Here is an 18,061-nt window from a genome sequence, read left to right on the forward strand (position 1 = left end):
GAGAGGACCGAGCATTATCATCAACCAGCCAGAGATAAAAAAAAAGGAGAAAAGCACATATTATCTCTATGGCTGATGCTTTCAAGCACAATTGAAGGAGTTGAATGTTTGGTGGATCCTGACTCGGTGTTGAGCACAAGTACTACATAAGAATGCCTCAGGTAATTGAAGAAGCAATGATATGTTATTCCAAATATGGTTGGTTATTAATGTCCAGAGACAAGAGTTGGAAGCTATACAATCCTCTAACCAAGTCTATTATATGTTTGCCTGATTTTCGTCCACGCGGTCAAACCTATTACTTCTCGTCTTTGCCTAATTCCTTGGATTGTATAGTTGTAGCAATTTCTTTCTTTCCTGAAGCTATCTCCCTGACTCGTCCTGGGATGAGTGAATGGATTGAAATTTCTGCCTATGACGGTTTAAGATATATTTGTATTTGTTTTTGTTTGGTGATTTTCTGGATCAAAAATTTCTTTTAATTGCTATTTGCAAATCTTAAATCCTAAATTCTTGTTAATTAATTTGTAGTTTAAATATACATTTTTTTTGCCTGTGCAGACGTCATGGCAGCAAACACCGACAAGAATAAAGGAAAGGGGTCGTATCGCTGCAGCAGTCACGAACAATGCAAGATAAGCTTTCTGTCTCTCCAGTTGCTCTACGAACACAACACCAGAGTCTATAGTCTCTCTTTTAAAACTGTTAAAAAGACAGACCTATGCACCCAACAAATCATTGAAAAAAAATAAGTTAAAATTGGCAAAACACACCTAAAAATTCAGCTACTTGTGGATGGAACTGATGTATATTTTGATGCCCCAAGTGGAGCACCTGGTCAAGCAAGCACTTTCCAGCCCAAAATGAAAAATAAAAAATCAGCTCAGATGGCTCAAGACAACAATAAAGGCAAACGCAAACAACAGAACAATGCAAAAGCCAGCAAGCAGAAGCCTAAGGAAACAGCCAAAGGGGAAGGTAACATCAAATAGGAATGGCAAGACCTCACAGACCCATTGACTTCATCATTTGCCAAAGCTAAAATGTATAAAGCTATGTTTCTACTGCTTAACTACTAAGTGCATAAGCAATCTAGACGTACAAACTGAACAACATGCATCTAAAGCAAGCACAGTTGTGCAAATTTAGCCCAGACAACAATGCATGAATATTTTCAATGATTATGTCTAGCTTTTCTCAAGCATTTGATGAATAGTTACTGTTTGTGTGTGATACAAGACATGTAGAGCATCACAAAACTAGAATCAATAAAAGAATATAAACAGCAGATAGAACTACTTGCAACTTGAGATGATAATTGAGAATTTCATTTGGCTGGTTATGCCTCCATCCTAAACGCTCATATGATTAGGAAGAAGTCGCCTCCTCTGGAAGAGCTGATAGTGCACCTACTGATGAGTTCCCAAAACAAATTTTCTTTTTTTTGAGAAATATTAGGGGTTTGTTGATGCCATACAAATAGCCAACAATCTGAGTTTGCAAGTTAGAATTGCATATGAAATTCTTCAAAGCTTTTTTTTTTTTTGGACATAATGCAAATGTAATCAGTTTTAGACAGAAGCATAGACAACAAAATACCAACTCTTAACACTTGTATACTTCAAGTGGGGAACAAATAACAGCCTTCATATCCTTAAAATTTACATATATGCGATCCACTTGGGATAAAGATTCAATTCATCTACAAGTACACTTGTGGTAACTGTGGTCAACTGACTTGCTTCATTAGCCTAAATACAAATTAATTGGAACAATCCCATAACAGCATGCAGTTGATCACCTTTCATGCAACTATTAAATAACTGAATAGACACAACCTAATTACTGTCAGATACAAACATAACCAAAACATCACCTGGTCTCTATCTCTACAGTTTGAGATCGATGTTGAGAAGGCAGAGTCATGTCAGATCCAAAGATTACAGAACAAATCTCCGACTGTGTAAGGGTTCAGAAATTGACGTTCTTCTTCTTGGCATAATACTGCAATATGGGATCTCTAGAAGCAACTTCAACTAGTAGAACAGACCGAACCTTAATTTGATTCAAAGAAAAACTCCATCAACAAAAACCCCATCACAGAGACAAAAAAGTTTGACTTTCATTTTCTACTATTATTCATGTTATCTTTTTAGAGATTGGGTTGTCTTTTTTTTATTAAAGGAAATATTTTAGTTAATTTCATCTTCATCTAGTAATGACCAGTAAAAGAAAGCAAAATATGATGTGGTTCAATGACAATTAACTTCTCAGGCAACAATAACATCCTTGCCTTCCAACTGTCCATATGAAGTGTGCACAAGATCGGAATCAATTGGAAAAAGCCATCTAGAAGGAAACCATTTTTAAGCCAATCATCATAGATGTTGACGAAAACAATTTTTGGTTCTGCAGCTTTTAGTATTAGTTATCAAATTTCTCAAACTTCAAGGATGCGCGAACGATAGCTGAAGCCCACTTCCATTAAATACAATATTTAAGAAAATCCAGTAGGTGAACCTCCAAGACATCCTACATTTCCTTCTAAGGCTCAAATATTAGCTTCAGCTGTTCTTTCAACTGGTAAAGAATGTATCAAAGCAGCTACTTCCTTAGTGTTTTTTTCAATTGGCCAGCTGCCCTACACATTTGTGCCAGCCCAAATACTTGCATGCATAAATCAGAAAAAGGCAAACATCAAATTGATGCATGAAGATCAAAGGGATAATATGTTATGCCAGGAAACAAACCTTGAAAAAAAGCCTTGTTATACACATTGGAAATGAAGATAGTCAACAGGACAGAGCGAAAGAAAAACCTAAAAGTTCGTTTGCTTTAGAGAAATCACAGTACCCAAATGTGTGAATATGCATATCGATTGCGTGCTAGGATTTCATTAGTATACAAAATAACGTCTAGAATGACTTATTGCATCTAGATTTTCAATTTGTCCAAATCAATTATTATATCACGTCGTAAGAACGGATTGAGCATCACAAAGAAGACTCGCACGAGTGCATGAACACGACCATAAGCCAACTACTTCAATGCCAAAATTACCAAGACAACTAGAATAAGCCAACTAATTCAAAGTCAAAAATTACCAAGGCAACTAGAATAAGCCAACTACCTGAAACAAAAATTACCTTACCCACGCAAGGATAAGCATCGACAAAGCATAACAAACTAGCAGTATGTATGAAAACAGCAGAAATATATAGGCAAATAGCAAAATAGCCATGACCAAAGCCATAAAAGAAAGATCTTTGGTTGCCAACACAGGCACAAAACAAAAACATTCAGGATATCAAAGTGTTTCCATCTAAAAAACTAATTTTAGAAACAATAAAAATGTACCAAAAAATAGATTCAGTTGTAGATTACAATTGAAAGGCTTCAAATTAACGACCCCTTTTTCCCCTAGAATCAGTAATCCAATCACGGAAAAAGATAGAAAAATTTAATCTTTACAAAGAACAAAGAGAAAAGAAAAAAAACGTTACAGAAACCTTCTGTTTTGTTCAAAGGACATTTAAAAAAGAGGGAAAAAGGGGATCTTGCTGAGATCAAGTCACAAAGAACGATATTTGCTATCCAAAAACCCAAACTTAAAAAGAAAACACTAGATGTCAAACTGTGTCTGCCCGAAAGAGAAAAACTTTAAAGGTTTCTCTAGACACTGATCTATTTGTTGATTTGTTCAGGTGTAGATCTATGCAAAAGAGATAGAAATATTATCAGTTACATGGATAGCTAACCCGATGAATAAATCCCAGATCAGCATCATCTTTTTTCTTCATCTTCATCTTGAATTTTACATTTAGGTTGTGTAAGGTTTGGCATAGATTAAGGTTCTTGGTTAAAAAGCGGCTTGGGGTGTTGATGGTTGCGAATGGTATTAGGTTGTCGAAAAGACTTGTTTATTAATGTTGAAATAAGGGCACAGGAATGGTCTGTGATGTTTGGTCCGTAATGGGCCTATTGTTGTGGAAACCAAACTGGATCCGCAAGTATGATATTTTTTATTAGCTGAGGCATTGTATTTTTGAATTTTAGAATGCCAGACAATATCAATTTAAATAACTTTTTTTTTGTAAATTACAAGTGATGGGGTTATTTGGTATTTATGGTTACTTATGAAAGTCGAAATAAAAACATGGGTGGTGGATTTAATTCCTTTTATTTCACTACATTATTCGACGGGGATGGGATGGACCGCTTTCTAACAGCAATCAATCAAATAAGGACCATGTTATTTAATGTGGTATAGGCCGGATAGGATGCAGGGTTGCCAAATTAAATCCATTTTTAGATGTAATTTGCTGTGTAAAAGGAGCAGAACTCCAAATCCACTTCCTTATTGGAAGAAGAAGTTCTAAAGGACCAGAACTCTAAATCCATTTCCTAATTGGAAGAAGAAGTCCTAAACGACCAGGACTCGGTCGTGGTCATGGACCCTATATAAAAAACATGACCTACATCGTTTTCACTTCAACACAGAGAGAGAAACACTAGTCTAGAATTGAACATGGCGGAGGTAATAAAAAATAGACCAATTCGCCGTCATCCACCCCGTCCGAGTTTGTAAAACAAGCAGGGTAGGATGGGGGGTTGCCAATTTAAATCCATTTTTAGATGTAATTTGCCGTGTAAAAGGAGCAGAACTCCAAATCCACTTTCTTATTGGAGGAAGAAGTCCTAAAGGAGTAGAAGTCCAAATCCATTTCCTTATTGGAAGAAGCCCTAAAGGGAACTGGACTTGGTCGTGGTCATGGACCCTATATAAGGACAAGACCTACATCGTTTTCACTATAGCATAGAGAGAGAAACACTAGTCTAGAATTGAACATGGCGAAGGTAATAAAAAACAGACCAATCCGCCGTCGTCCACCCCGTCCGAGTCTGTACCCTTGGCTCGTTTTCTTTCATGGCAAAACAATGAAAAACCAAACCTTTTATTGTCTGTCTCAGCCCAATACTAAATATATTAGATCAATTCCTGAGTTAAAGAACAAAAGATTTTGGTTGTCATCCTACAGATGGTTAGTTTTATCGGAGAAAACTCAGTTTTATCTTTGGAATCTCAAGACTTTGGAGTCAATTTATCTCATTCCTTTGCAATTGTAACCTAAATAATGTCTATTAGGTATCCTGTTAACATCATCCCCAATCCTCAAACCATCATGTTTTGCTACATCAAAGACCAAACGTGGTTTAAAAGAAGCTACTGTAAAGATATCAAGAGTATACGTGAGACCGATTTTAGTTGGAATAATTTTTGTTTGCCAATTGTCTGTGATGGTAGAATATATGCTACTACCGCTTGTAAAGGTAAGCTGGTAGAGATTGAGATTATGAAACAAAGCCTTGATATAAGACCTCTTGAATGTTATCTACCTCTTGTTCAATCCATGTGCAATCAACTAAAAACATACTCGGCGGAATCCGATGGGGATGTCTTCGTGATAAATTTTAAGTTACACTGCGGGGAAGTAATGAATATTGTTGTTTTCAAATTCGACTTCCCAACTATGATATGGAATAGAGTGGAAAGCTGCCCAGATAGAGCTTTTTTCTTGAGCAATAGCGAAGCAATCTCATGCCGGACTATGACAACTAATTTAGATCGAATAGGAAATCGGGTTTACTTCACACATTATCAAGACAAGTCCCTATACTCCTACCACATTGAAGACAAAACTATCTCAATATCTTCACCTTGTCTAGATCTACTGACACCCTGGAGCACATCAATTTGGGTGTTCCCTGACCCTGAGGGGACCCGGCACTACATCAACAAGCCGGAGATCAAATAAAGGATGAAAAGTAGGATATACAAGTCAAAGCAAAAGCACAATGTGAAATTGAGGAGAAACTTGAGGAAACAAACATAACAAGTTTGAATGATCTTGTGTTGATGTTGGTAAAATAATAGCTAGGTATTTTTCACCCTTAGACTACATGAACTTCTGAGCTGTTAGCCAATGGTGTTGATTTTGGCCGCAGCAAAACAATGGAGATGTATGTCTCCAATAGTGGAGTTAGAGAAGCATATATTATCTCTATGGCTGATGCTTCCAAGCACAATCGAAAGAGTTGAATGTTTGGTGGATCCTAAACTCGGTGTTGAGCACAAGTACAACATAAGAATGCCTCAGGTAATTGAAGAAGCAATGATATGTTATTCCAAAGATGGTTGGTTATTAATGTCCAGAGACAAGAGTTGGAAGCTATACAATCCTCTAACCAAGTCTATTATGTGTTTGCTTGATTCTCGTCCACACTGTCAAACCTATTACTTCTCGTCTTTGCCTAATTTCTCAGATTGTATAGTTATAGCAATTTCTTTCTTCCCTGAACTTGAAGCTGTCTCCCTGACTCGTCCCTGGATGAGTGAATGGATTGCCGTAGAGTTATACAAGGAAGAAAACGACGGTGTTTATCTTAGACAAACCCATTTTCACCCTGTGTTTCTTCACTATTATTTCTACTTTTTAGGTGAGAATGATTGTTTGGGAGTTGTGAAATTAGAAAACTCATACGCGACTCTAACAGTTCACAAACTGAGAAGACCTTGTAGTGCTTATGACGAAAATTTCTTGGTAGAATGCGGTGGAGAGATTTTAGCAGTGTTTGTAGGCAAGGCTGGCGGATGGCTATGAGTTTTCAGATTGAATCAATCGGCAATGGCATGGGAAGAAGTAAAAAATTTAAGGGAATACAGCCTATATCTATGCAGTTTGTCAACTGTTGCTGCAAAGGCCAAGACTTCAGGCATGAAAAACAAGATTTACTTTCCTAGATTTTATGATGAGATGATGATCTTCTACACTTTAGAGACCGGGAAGTTTCACTCCTCGAAAAGCGAAGACACACTCGTGAACTATTGTGGAACTAAGAAGCCGATGGGGTCCACTTGTTGTTGGATTGAACCAAGGTGGTGTATGGAAGAATCAATGCATTCATCGTCATTAATATTGGAAGAGCTAATTAAGTTGTAAATGCAAGATTTGCATACGTACTAGAGAACTGTGTGTTGAAAATGTTATTTATGTTATTGTTAAATTTATTTTTCAAATGGAATCAATCATTTAGTGGCATAGAGTTTAGGAATTTGCGGTACATTGGAGTCTTTCAGTTTTGATTTAGTCAGCAAATTTGGTGGCTTATTGGTCTAGTCTTTAGGAGTAGTTGGGTTATGGAGAAGATGTCAGATATGGGACCTAATCTTTAGGGATTTCAGTTGTGCATTTTGCCTATTTAAAGGCTCCAAAGGTTCTGAGTAAAACACAACTTTGGCTACAGTACTATTGTTATCTTTTCTACAAATCTCTTATCAATGGCATTAGAGCTACAAGACTCCTGAGACCCGAGAGTGAAATACTTGAAATTATCTACTCATTTCCCACTACCCTATCCAAATGGCCAATGATTCAAATTATGTGCAAGCCGCTATCCCTCGCTTAGATGGTCACTATGACCATTGGAGCATGCTCATGGAAAATTTTTTACAGTCCAAAGAATATTGGTCAGTGGTTGAATCCGAAATTCAAGAGCCACCAACAGGTGCATCCGTGATAGATGCGCAGCAAATAGATGTTAAAGCTAGAAAGCTCAAAGACTTGAAAGCGAAGAACTATCTCTTCCAGGCTATTAATCATCCCATCTTGGAGAGTATTCTTTGCAAAGATACATCCAAGGATATTTGGGATTCAATGAAGAGAAAATATCAAGAATCTTCTAGAGTGAAGCGTGCACAGCTTCAAGCCTTGATGAGGGATTTTGAAGTTTTGCAAATGAAGAATGGGGAATTTGTTACAAGTTTTTTTGGAAGGACGATGGAAATTACAAATAAAATGAGATGCTATGAAGAAAAGATGAAAAATATTAACATAGTAGAAAAAATTCTGCGTTCTGTGATGTGAGAATTTAACTATGTTGTTTGCTCAATTGAAGAGTCAAACGACATAGATGACCTCTCTCTTTATGAATTATAGAGCTCTTTGTTAGTCCATGAACAGAAGATGAACCGAAGCTCAACAGCAGAGGAACAAGCTTTAAAAACTTCTACCAATACTCGTTCCAACAGCTCAAGAGGAAGAGGCAGAGGCCGAGGAAGAGGAAGGGGAGATCGAGATCATGACAAATCTAAGGTAGAGTGCTTTAGATGTCACAAATATGGTCATTATGCTTCTGAATGTTTCACTGAGCTGCCAAATTATAAAAAAAGAGAGGAGAACTCAAATTTTGTGGAAGAAACGAATTAACCAGAAACTTTGTTGATGGCTGTACATGAAGGATGAAAGATTGAGTCTAATATTTGGTATGTCGATACAGGCTACAACAATCACATGAGTGGAAGTAAGTCTTCTTTTTCGAATCTAAATGAAAGTTTTCACTCTACTGTCAGTTTTGATGATTTCTCTACTGTGAAAGTGATAAAAAAAGGTGATGTTAAGATACATACTAAGAATAGTCTTGTGAAAATAATTTCTACTGTGTTGTATGTTCCTGACTTGAAAAGTAATTTGTTGAGTGCTGGTAAGTAGCAAGAAAAAGGGTATGTCATTACAATTAAGAAAGGCGCTTGTGAAATTTATGACCCTGATAGAAGAAATCCTATTGCGACTCTTCAGATGAGTTCTAACAGGTTATTTCCAATGAAATTTGAAAGCATTCAATCTTGTTTGATGGCTGAAGTAAAGGACCTCTCATGGTTGTGGCATTTTCATTATGGCCACTTAAGTTTTGGTGGACTGAGGGCTCTCAATAGAAAAACATGGTGACAGGGCTTCTGAAAATTACTGTTCCTTTCCTAGTTTGTGAAGAATGTGTTGTCAGCAAACAATATCGTTCTCAGTTTTCCAAAGAGAAGTCTTGGAGAGCAAAGGATGTGTTAGAGCTGGTGCATTTAGATATTTGTGGCCCAATAAACCTATCTTCTAATAGAGGTAAAAGATACTTAATTACCTTCATTGATGATTTTTCAAGGAAAATGTGGGTTTATTTTTTACAGGAAAAATCAGAAACTCTTACTACGTTTAAAAGTTTGAAAGCTCTTGTGAAAAATGAAGCAGGCAAGACTATTAAGTCTTTTCGAACAGATCGGGGTAGCAAGTATTGCTCAAAAGAATTTGAAGATTTTTGCATGCAACATGACATTCGAAGAGAACTTACAACTGCATATACACCACAACAAAATGGTGTATCGGAGCAGAAGAATAGAACAATTCTTAATATGGTGAGAACTCTATTAACAAGAGGAAGATTTCCAAAGACTTTTGACCGGAAGCTGTAATTTCGAGTATTCATGTTTTAAACAGAAGTCCAACTTTTGCTGTTCAAAACAAGACTTCTAAAGAGACTTGGAGTGGAAGAAGACCAGTTGTAGATCACTTTAGAATCTTTGGCTGCCTCGCTTATGCCCACATCCCGGATGCGAAAAGGAAAAAATTTGATGACAAAGCTGAGAAATGCATCTTTCTTGGTGTAAGTGAATCCTCCAAAACCTATAAATTATTCAACCCACTGACGAAGAAAAGAGCACCTGGGATTGGGATGGGCAGCAGTCTAAACAAGTCCTTTATGATGATGATGCTAAACAGGAGCAAGTTCCAGCAGTTGTCATGCCACAAAATTCTTCAGATACAACTCAAACAGCCACTAGAATTTCACAACCAGTTGCTTAAGTAAATGAAGAAGGAGCCCAATCGGTTGGTCGAGTTAGAAGAAGGCATGGTTGGATGGAAGACTATGAGGTAACTAGGTTAAGTAATCCAATTACTCATTTTGCTTTGTTCACAGATTGTGATCCTACAACTTTTGAGAGTGCCGTCAAAGAAGAAAAAGGCAAAAGGCAATGGATGATGAAATCAATTCAATTGAGAAGAATGACACTTGGGAGCTGTGTGATCTTCCTAAGGGGCACAAAACCATTGGTGTAAAATGGGTCTTCAAGACAAAACTAAACAAAAATGGTGGTGTTGACAACTATACAGAAGTATTTTCTCCAGTTGCAAGACATGACACGATCAGATTGGTGGTTGCATTAACAGCGCAAATTTCTTAACCTATCTTCTAGTTAGATGTCAAATCAGCATTCTTGCACGGGTATTTGGAGAAGCAGGTATTTATTGAGCAAACCCTGGCTATATTAAAGTTGGAAATGAGAATAAAGTTTTTAGACTGAAAAAGGCCCTTTATGGATTAAAGCAAACTCCAAGAGCTTGGTATAATCGAATTGAGACTTATTTTCTTAAGGTTGATTTTTATAAAATGTCCTTATGAGCATACAATGTTCGTTAAGATTGAAGATGGGGGGAAACTTCTCATAGTCTTCTGGTATGTTGATGACCTTATATTTACTGGAAATTGTGATACTATGTTTGGTGAATTCAAGAAGTCCATAATGAATGAATTTGAAATGTCTGATGATGGATGCATTATATTTACTTGGTTGGATGCATTATTTTCTTGGCATAGAAGTAATGTAATCAGATGATGGAAATTTTCTCTCAAAAGAAATATGTGGGAGAAATTTTGAACAGATTTCAGATGAAGGATTGTAATTCGATAAGTACTCCAATTGAATGTGGCGTGAAGCTACACAAAGATCATGATGGGAAGAAGGTTGATAGCACACTTTACAAGCAAATTGTAGGCAGTTTAATGTATTTTACTGCAACAAGGCCAGATATAATGTATTCTGTGAGTTTAATCAGCAGATATATGGAAAGTCCCACGGAGTTGCATTTGTTAGGCGCCAAGAGATTCCTTCGTTGTTTGCAAGAAACTCAAAACTTAGGGATATATTACAGGAAGGGTGAAAAACCTAACTTGGTGGGTTATACTGACAGTGATTATGCAGGAGAACAAGATGATGGAATGAGCATTTCTGGCTATGTTTTTATGCTTAGAATAGGTGCAATCTCCTGGTCGTCAAAGAAGCAACCAATTGTCACTCTATCCAGTACAGAAGCTAAATTTGTTGCAGCTACGACTTATGCTTGCCAAGCCATATGGCTGAGAAGAATACTTGAGGAGTTGCAGTTCAAGCAATATGGAGTTACTATAATGCTATGTGATAACAGCTCTACAATCAAGTTGTCAAAGAATCCAGTGCTACACGGAAGAAGCAAGCACATTGATGTGAAGCTTTACTTTTTGAAAGATCTTTGCAAAGATGGAACTGTTGATTTGATGCATTGCAAAAGTGATGATCAAGTTGCTGATATATTCACCAAGGCGCACAAGAGGGAATCGTTTGTGAAGCTCAGAGGATTACTAGGTCTCTGCACCCTAGGTTCAGTCAAGGTTGTAAACTGATGTTAGTAAACATCAGTTTAAGGGAGGGATTGTTGAAAATTTTATTTATATTATTGTTAAATTTGTTTTTCAAATGGAGTGGCCTAGAGTTTAGGGATTTGCTGTACGTTGGAGTCTTTCAGTTTTGATTTAGTCAGCAGATTTAGTGGTTTATTGGTCTAGTCTTTAGGAGTAGTTGGGTTATGAAGAAGGTGCCAGATATGGGACCCAATCTTTAGGGATTTCAGTTGTGCATTTTGCCTATTTAAAGGCTCCAAAGGTTCTGAGTAAAACACAACTTTGGCCACAGTATTACTGTTATTTTTTCTGCAAATCTCTTATCACTGTGTTGAATCTTGATAACTAATTTCTTCTTTAGTATTTGTTTATTGAATTTGTTTCACATTATAATTGATTTTGGAAATTATTTAAAATTTGAATTTTATTGAAACTACCGTAATCTGTTACGTTCCCTGGTTAGGTGGTTTTGAGATTAAGAAAATGGGAAAATTCAGATTCTGTTTGATTGCTGATGGGAATAAGAGAAGATTAAAGAAACCATAACCAAAATTTGAGATTCAAAATTCGCCTTTGATCGAACTGAAAGAGCAGTCAACTTAGCCATGGCGTGTCAAATTTGCCTAAGTTCCATTTGATTGTTCTGTACTTAGGTCCCAATTACTATGGTAAATGTGGGTAATCTTAGAATTATTTGGCTTTGGTCATTTTGTGTTGTAATGAACGAACTGTCAACTCAACCAGGCATTTTGCATATTTTGAATCTGTTACTGGAATGATATAGAACAACTGTGATGCAAGGAATTCAAGGAGGAGACCGGCTTCGATAAAGACAAAGCACGACTGGCAAGAGAGGATTAGAAACTTAAGGATAGGAACAAGAGGTGCTGAGGAAACTGAGAAAACAGAAAATCCAACACTGGCCTTTGCACTTTTTGATGAGAATATATGCTTCGCAAGTGAGAGAGAAGTGAAGGTATGTATGTAAACTTTGTCGCTTGTTTGCTTGATGTTGACTGAACAAACATTAATGAGAGTGTTTGGATAGCACAAATATCTCAAATAATATTTCGCTTGCATCATAAACATATTTTTCAACCCATCTTTTTATATTTTCAATTATCTTTTTATCTCACATACATTACATCACAAAAAATGTTACAGTAATTATTCCAAATAATATTTCAAATAATACTCTATCCAAACAAATCATATTATTCCTGTAACAGCTATTATGAGACAGCTTGCCGTAGCTGTTTGAGTAAGATTTCACTTCACCACTTTTGGTGTACTTTTAGTTTTGAGTATTTTGTTTCACTGGTTTTGAAGTTTGACTTTAGTACTACTGTATTAGGATTGTAAACTCTTGTTTGGATACATTATTTATTTTTTCAAATAATATTTTGTATACATCATAAATTCATTTTTCAACCCACTTTTTTATATTACTAATCACCTTTTTATCTCACATATATCACATCACAAAAAGTACTACAATAATTATTATGAATAATATTTCAAATAATACTCTATCCAAAAACTTCAGCAGCACCTCTTATTCATACAGGTGCTTGGTCCATATATTTTGATATAGCTACTGAGGTTGGGATGTGAATTCTTAATGTGCATGCCAAACCATGGAATATATTTTTCTTTTACACTTAAGTCCTGGACAGGACAAATATTGGACCCCCTATTATATTTGCTTCTCTGGCATTTCCTCATTTCGCATGCGAAAAGGAGGATACTCTTCCAATTTCTTGATGCAAACTTGGCAAATAGACAAACAAATGATAATGCTATTGGACCTAAAAGTGTTATAACGTTTTAATTTCTTGGGCACGTCTTATCCAGGGCTGCAAAGAAATATAATTGATTGAAGGATCTCCAGGCTCCATCAAGAGACTCTTCACCTTTGAGAGAGAGGGCTGCGTTGAGCTTCTCAGCAATCAGCAATGAGGTCTTTCTCACTCTCGGGAAAAGGATGATAAGTTCATCAATGAGTTTGGGTCGGATGAGAAAGTAGTCTCTCTGATCAAGTCACTACTAGATGCAGGTAGATGAATGCTTTGCTGATTTATCAGTATGTCTTGCCTTAGCATTTTCTAGTCTTTGTATTCAGCTTTTGCATTGCTATGTGATATGTTTTATTTCCATCATAATATTTGCAAGATACTCACAGGAGGACATTTTCCTGGGAAGAAGGGTGACCTTGGCCGAGGAGAATTTATCACTGTCTCATCTCTGACTAGAGATATTCATGGTGCTCCAGCTGAAAGTTTTGTTGTTAAGCTCTCTGAAGCAATTGGAAGCTTGAAAATCCTGCGGAAAATGTCATCCTTTTGGTGTAGAGTTGCCGTTGAGGTAAGTCGACGGTATTGAACCTGAACTCAAGATATTTGGACTTGTTTTGCTGGGGAAATTTAAATTCTCTGTCTATTTCTTTTTTGGCTTTTCCTGCAACCAAGGATGTGCTCGACATGTTGCTACAGCTCCTGTCGTAGTGATACCCTCATCTAAACGCTACCACGCGAGAATGAGCAGAGCCCAAGCTTGACCTTATGTGTACATCCTGAGATGGGATTGTGTTATTGCCGACCTTTTAAGCCCTCCCTCTTGTATTGTGTGGTAAACGCTCTTTTCTCTGAAGTTGTGGCTCCTACCCGTCTGTGACTACAGTTTACTTGAATAACATGAAATAATTCTGACATTATGTTTTGTATAACGACTTTTAGTACGAGTTGAGTTTTATTACTTGGTTCAAATACTTCAATTCCTCTCGAAGATTTTCTGAAATGCCAACTTCAAATATTTTGTTTATGTGCAAGAGAGAACAGATGCTCTACAAAAGAAAAGCATATGAAACAAAATTAGGCACATTAATAACACAGTACATAGGTTAAAATTAATGGCAGTCGTAGCTCCAGCTATAAGGGATCACGACATCTCCTATCCAGTAAATACTTCCCTATCAGAATCTTAATGTATAGCAGTAGACAATAACAACTTCAATGTTCAAGAGTGGACAAATACCTACAAATAACAGCATAAAGAACTCAATACAACAAAAACCAATGCAGTTATTGTCTTTTTTTAAGCCTTATTTTTACTTAGAAAGACATCAGAAGTGTAGCCACCCTGAACCTAATGCAGATGTGAAAGAACATGTTGCTTCAACCTAATAGTTATTGGCAGATACCATTTCTGACCATTGTAATATCAATCTAGGCTCGTCCAAAAAAATTTATTGAGGGCTCCATCAACCAGAGGTTTATTTCTTAAATTTCTATACCAATCTCCATGACAAAACTTAATCAGAAAGTGTTATATGCTTAGTAAACAAAGGTTTAAGTAAACTTAAGCAATTTTTTTTACGCAAACTTGAGCAAATATGATATACTTTAGCTATTATTTTAGTTCAAATTCAATAAGGAGATGATCACACTGAAGCAGAAAAAGCCTACCTTTACAAAAGCTTTCCAGTCGCTACTTGTGGAAAAAGAACTTGGAGAATTGAACTTCTTTAAAGACAGAGAAAACACACCATGTTAAACTACTAAGAACAACTCTTTACATGATCATCAATGATTTGGTTGTGCTAGACAAATCCGAATAAAGAAGTGCTTGAAGGGCTTATTTGGTGAAACAAAGAGAATATGGATGCACCTTGAGTATGTGAGGAATATCTTTTATGGACTGCAGTGTATCATGCAAAGTGGCCAAAAGTTCTTCAGCAGAATGGAAGAATGTTATCTTGATTTGTCGAAGAATAAATCTAATATGAACTGGTATTCCACACATCCCTGAAGCCATCTTCATTGCATAGTCTCAAGGTAGGTAAACCTTCAACTCTGGGCTTAAATTCTTTAGCACCATGTCATCAAAGATTTCATTCGAATACGACCAATCTCATTTTCCATCACTTCAAATTAATAGTAACTCCAATAGCACTGGTATGGTGCTGCTTCAAAATAGAAGGATACAGCTGCTTCAAAATAGAAGGATACAGCATCAAAACGCTTGTTCAGTTTCTCAATGTCCAGTATAGGCCTCAAAAACCAGTTCCTAGTAGACAATTGAGTTAATAGGTCAGAGGATTGAGGTAGCACTAATAGACCAATACTAACAATGTCGATTCTTGATTGTCAACTAACCTCAAAAGACGTCCGCCCATTGGTGTTACACACTGGCACAGTCAGAAATTATCTATCCAATCAGCAATTGCAAATTAAGACTAGAACAGGCTATTAAAACCTAACAGCAGCTTCTGACCTTATTCATCATTACAAATAAAGAGAACCTGCACTTAAGGGTATTATTTTATTTCCAAGTTAATAAACTAAGAACCCAAGAGTGGTTCGTCATTTACCCTTCTTTTGCCCTGCCAATCCCCATGTGGCTCGGATGTTTGTCAATTTGGAATATTTGTAATGCCTCATGTGCAGCCGAGTCAACTTTGAGAAACTTGTTTCTGCATTTTTTGTTAATTAGAGCATTGCACTGAACTTTTGGACAAAATATAACAAGAAAATAGGATCATATGAACCAAAAAATGGAGAACTTAATATTCAAGTTTGTTAAGATGCAGTAAGATTTCAATGACCGAGTCAACATCAATGGATGCACTTCCACACTCCTTCTGTTCAAGGGTGTCTATAATCCTTTCATTCTCTAGAACCGCAAGAAGCCCTCCAGTTGCACGAACTTGGACCTCACTTTGAATGTCCATCATGGAGTTCAGCTGAAATTATGAAAAGAAACAGGTTAGATGCGATGCGAGTGATTGCATACAGTTGATCTTTCATTTCCAGTAGACATTGGCGAATACATGGGAACATGAGTTCTCTCCCTTAACCACCAAACTAGTTCTTTCTCAACTTCGCAGATTTTAAAAAATCTTTTCTTGTAGAAAGCACGAGGAAAGAGCAACAAACATCTTTTTGAATGAAAAGCCTGTGGAGTAGCCTATAGTATTGAACAGTCAATTTGAGCTAAACAAAAGTGCTTATAATAAGAGGCATGACAAATCAATCTAACACCGAATCAAGAAATTATCTGTACTTACAAAAGACATTCTTTCCCTTATGTTCAACCCATCATCCATCCCTGTGACCCGAAGGTACATTAATCAGGGCAAGAACAGAAAAACAAACAAGAATATATGTGTAAAGTTCTCTGTGAGAACAAAGCTAATGAACTATTTGATGACAGCATCACCAGAAGAACTCATGAAAGAAACGCACAAATGAACTTGGAAGTTCAGGATTGCTTCAAATGAAATCATAGACACACTCTGCCACATTGATTCTGCATCATAGCAGCCCAACAAGAAACCGAAAAAAGTAGCAATCTGCTAATTCCTTATTTTCTCATGTTCGTGAAGTACTTTAGTGGCCAACGAATGGTTATAAGGAACACATATCCCCATTTTACGGAAAAAAGAAAGTCGCAAACATTCAAATACTGCAATGAAACAGTAAGCAAGGACAATGTACTGGTGAAAGAGAGAATAAGGTGAAGTATAGGGCCGTTTCAAGTTATATAACTTATATTCACTTCGGTGGAAATTCACTTTATTTTTTAGACTGAACAGAACTATGCAAGGGGATGTACTAATGCAACATCCTATTGTATCTTCCATACCCATGCCATGCTTGCTCGTAGCTGAATAATGAACTCTTGATAAGCTTTACAGTAGCTGCATTACTTGTTCCATCTGCAATATTTAAACACGTCACAGTGATTTGACATGCAGGAAATTTTTGTTAGCCACTTTAACAGTGAGAATAGCTCCTCACTTTTTGTGCTTGTGTGAATGACGGATGGTTTGGCTTGATAAATTACTGAAGTAGAGTAAAAGGAAAGGATTTATAAGATGCATGAAGAAGAAACAAAACATCCCAAGCCAATTTGTCCTTTTCTCAAATTTCAGATGGGATCTCCAAAACCAAACTATCGTTAAATCAAAAGACACTTAGGAATGTTACCATTAAATCCCATTCGGAAAACCATAAAGCTGGAAAAATCAAATTTATGCTTTACTGGCGGAAAAATCAAATTTACCCAGGGAATAAATCCCAGATTAGCATCCTCTTTTTTCCTTCATCTTCATGTTGAATTTTACATCTAGGTCGTGTAAATTTCAGCAGAGATTAAGGTTCTTGCTTAAAAAGAGGATTGGGGTGTTGATGGTTGTGGATGGCATCAGGTTGTCGAAAAGACCTATGTTTTCAGAACCGGACCGGATATCGACTCGGCCGAGATCAGGGGTCAGGGGTCAATGGGTTCGACCGGGGGTCGATAGGGGTCGAACCGGATGACGTCATAAATAAAAATTATTTAAAAATTAAAATATTATATATAAAATATCTAATAATATGTTAATATTAATAAATGTATATTCATATATATTTGATGTTTCAAATATATTTAACAAAAAAATACAAAGAAATTAGAACAATCAAGTAGCAGTTTATGTTATTTAATAAATATTAACAAGTTTAGAATTAAAATTATGAATTTAATTGAAAAATAACATCAAATTTTAGGACAATATTTATAAAGTATGAAATATTTGAGATATATTAATAAGTTTTAACAATTTAGGGGGCCAAAACATAATATTGAAAAGATTGAGTTTTTTTTTAAAAAAAATGCCCATTGAACCGGAAAAACCGATTTTTTTCCGATCAAACCCGGTCAAATTCGGTTTTTGACCAACTTTGACCGGGCTTTAAAT

General features: G+C 36.3%; 1 protein-coding gene and 2 long non-coding RNA genes across 3 annotated transcripts; 2 read left to right on the plus strand and 1 right to left on the minus strand.

Moving 5' to 3' along the window:
- Positions 1-1,649: 1,649 nt before the first annotated feature.
- On the minus strand, positions 1,650-3,972 carry LOC140006767 (uncharacterized). The gene is made up of 2 exons (XR_011814600.1): positions 3,759-3,972; positions 1,650-2,055 (listed from the first exon to the last, which is right to left on the minus strand). It is a non-coding gene; the product is annotated as an uncharacterized lncRNA (long non-coding RNA).
- A 2,012-nt stretch (positions 3,973-5,984) lies between these two features.
- Positions 5,985-6,662, plus strand: LOC113687669 (F-box/kelch-repeat protein At1g57790-like). Its single transcript, XM_027205222.1, has one exon. It carries the CDS (start codon positions 5,985-5,987, stop codon positions 6,660-6,662), a length of 678 nt encoding a protein of 225 aa, XP_027061023.1.
- Positions 6,663-13,158: 6,496 nt separating this feature from the next.
- LOC113743255 (uncharacterized) lies at positions 13,159-14,087 on the plus strand. Its single transcript, XR_003461055.2, has 2 exons — positions 13,159-13,378; positions 13,505-14,087. It is a non-coding gene; the product is annotated as an uncharacterized lncRNA (long non-coding RNA).
- The last annotated feature ends 3,974 nt before the right edge of the window (positions 14,088-18,061 follow it).

Source organism: Coffea arabica, chromosome 5e (genome assembly GCF_036785885.1).
Source record: "Coffea arabica cultivar ET-39 chromosome 5e, Coffea Arabica ET-39 HiFi, whole genome shotgun sequence".
Classification (NCBI taxonomy): domain Eukaryota; kingdom Viridiplantae; phylum Streptophyta; class Magnoliopsida; order Gentianales; family Rubiaceae; genus Coffea; species Coffea arabica.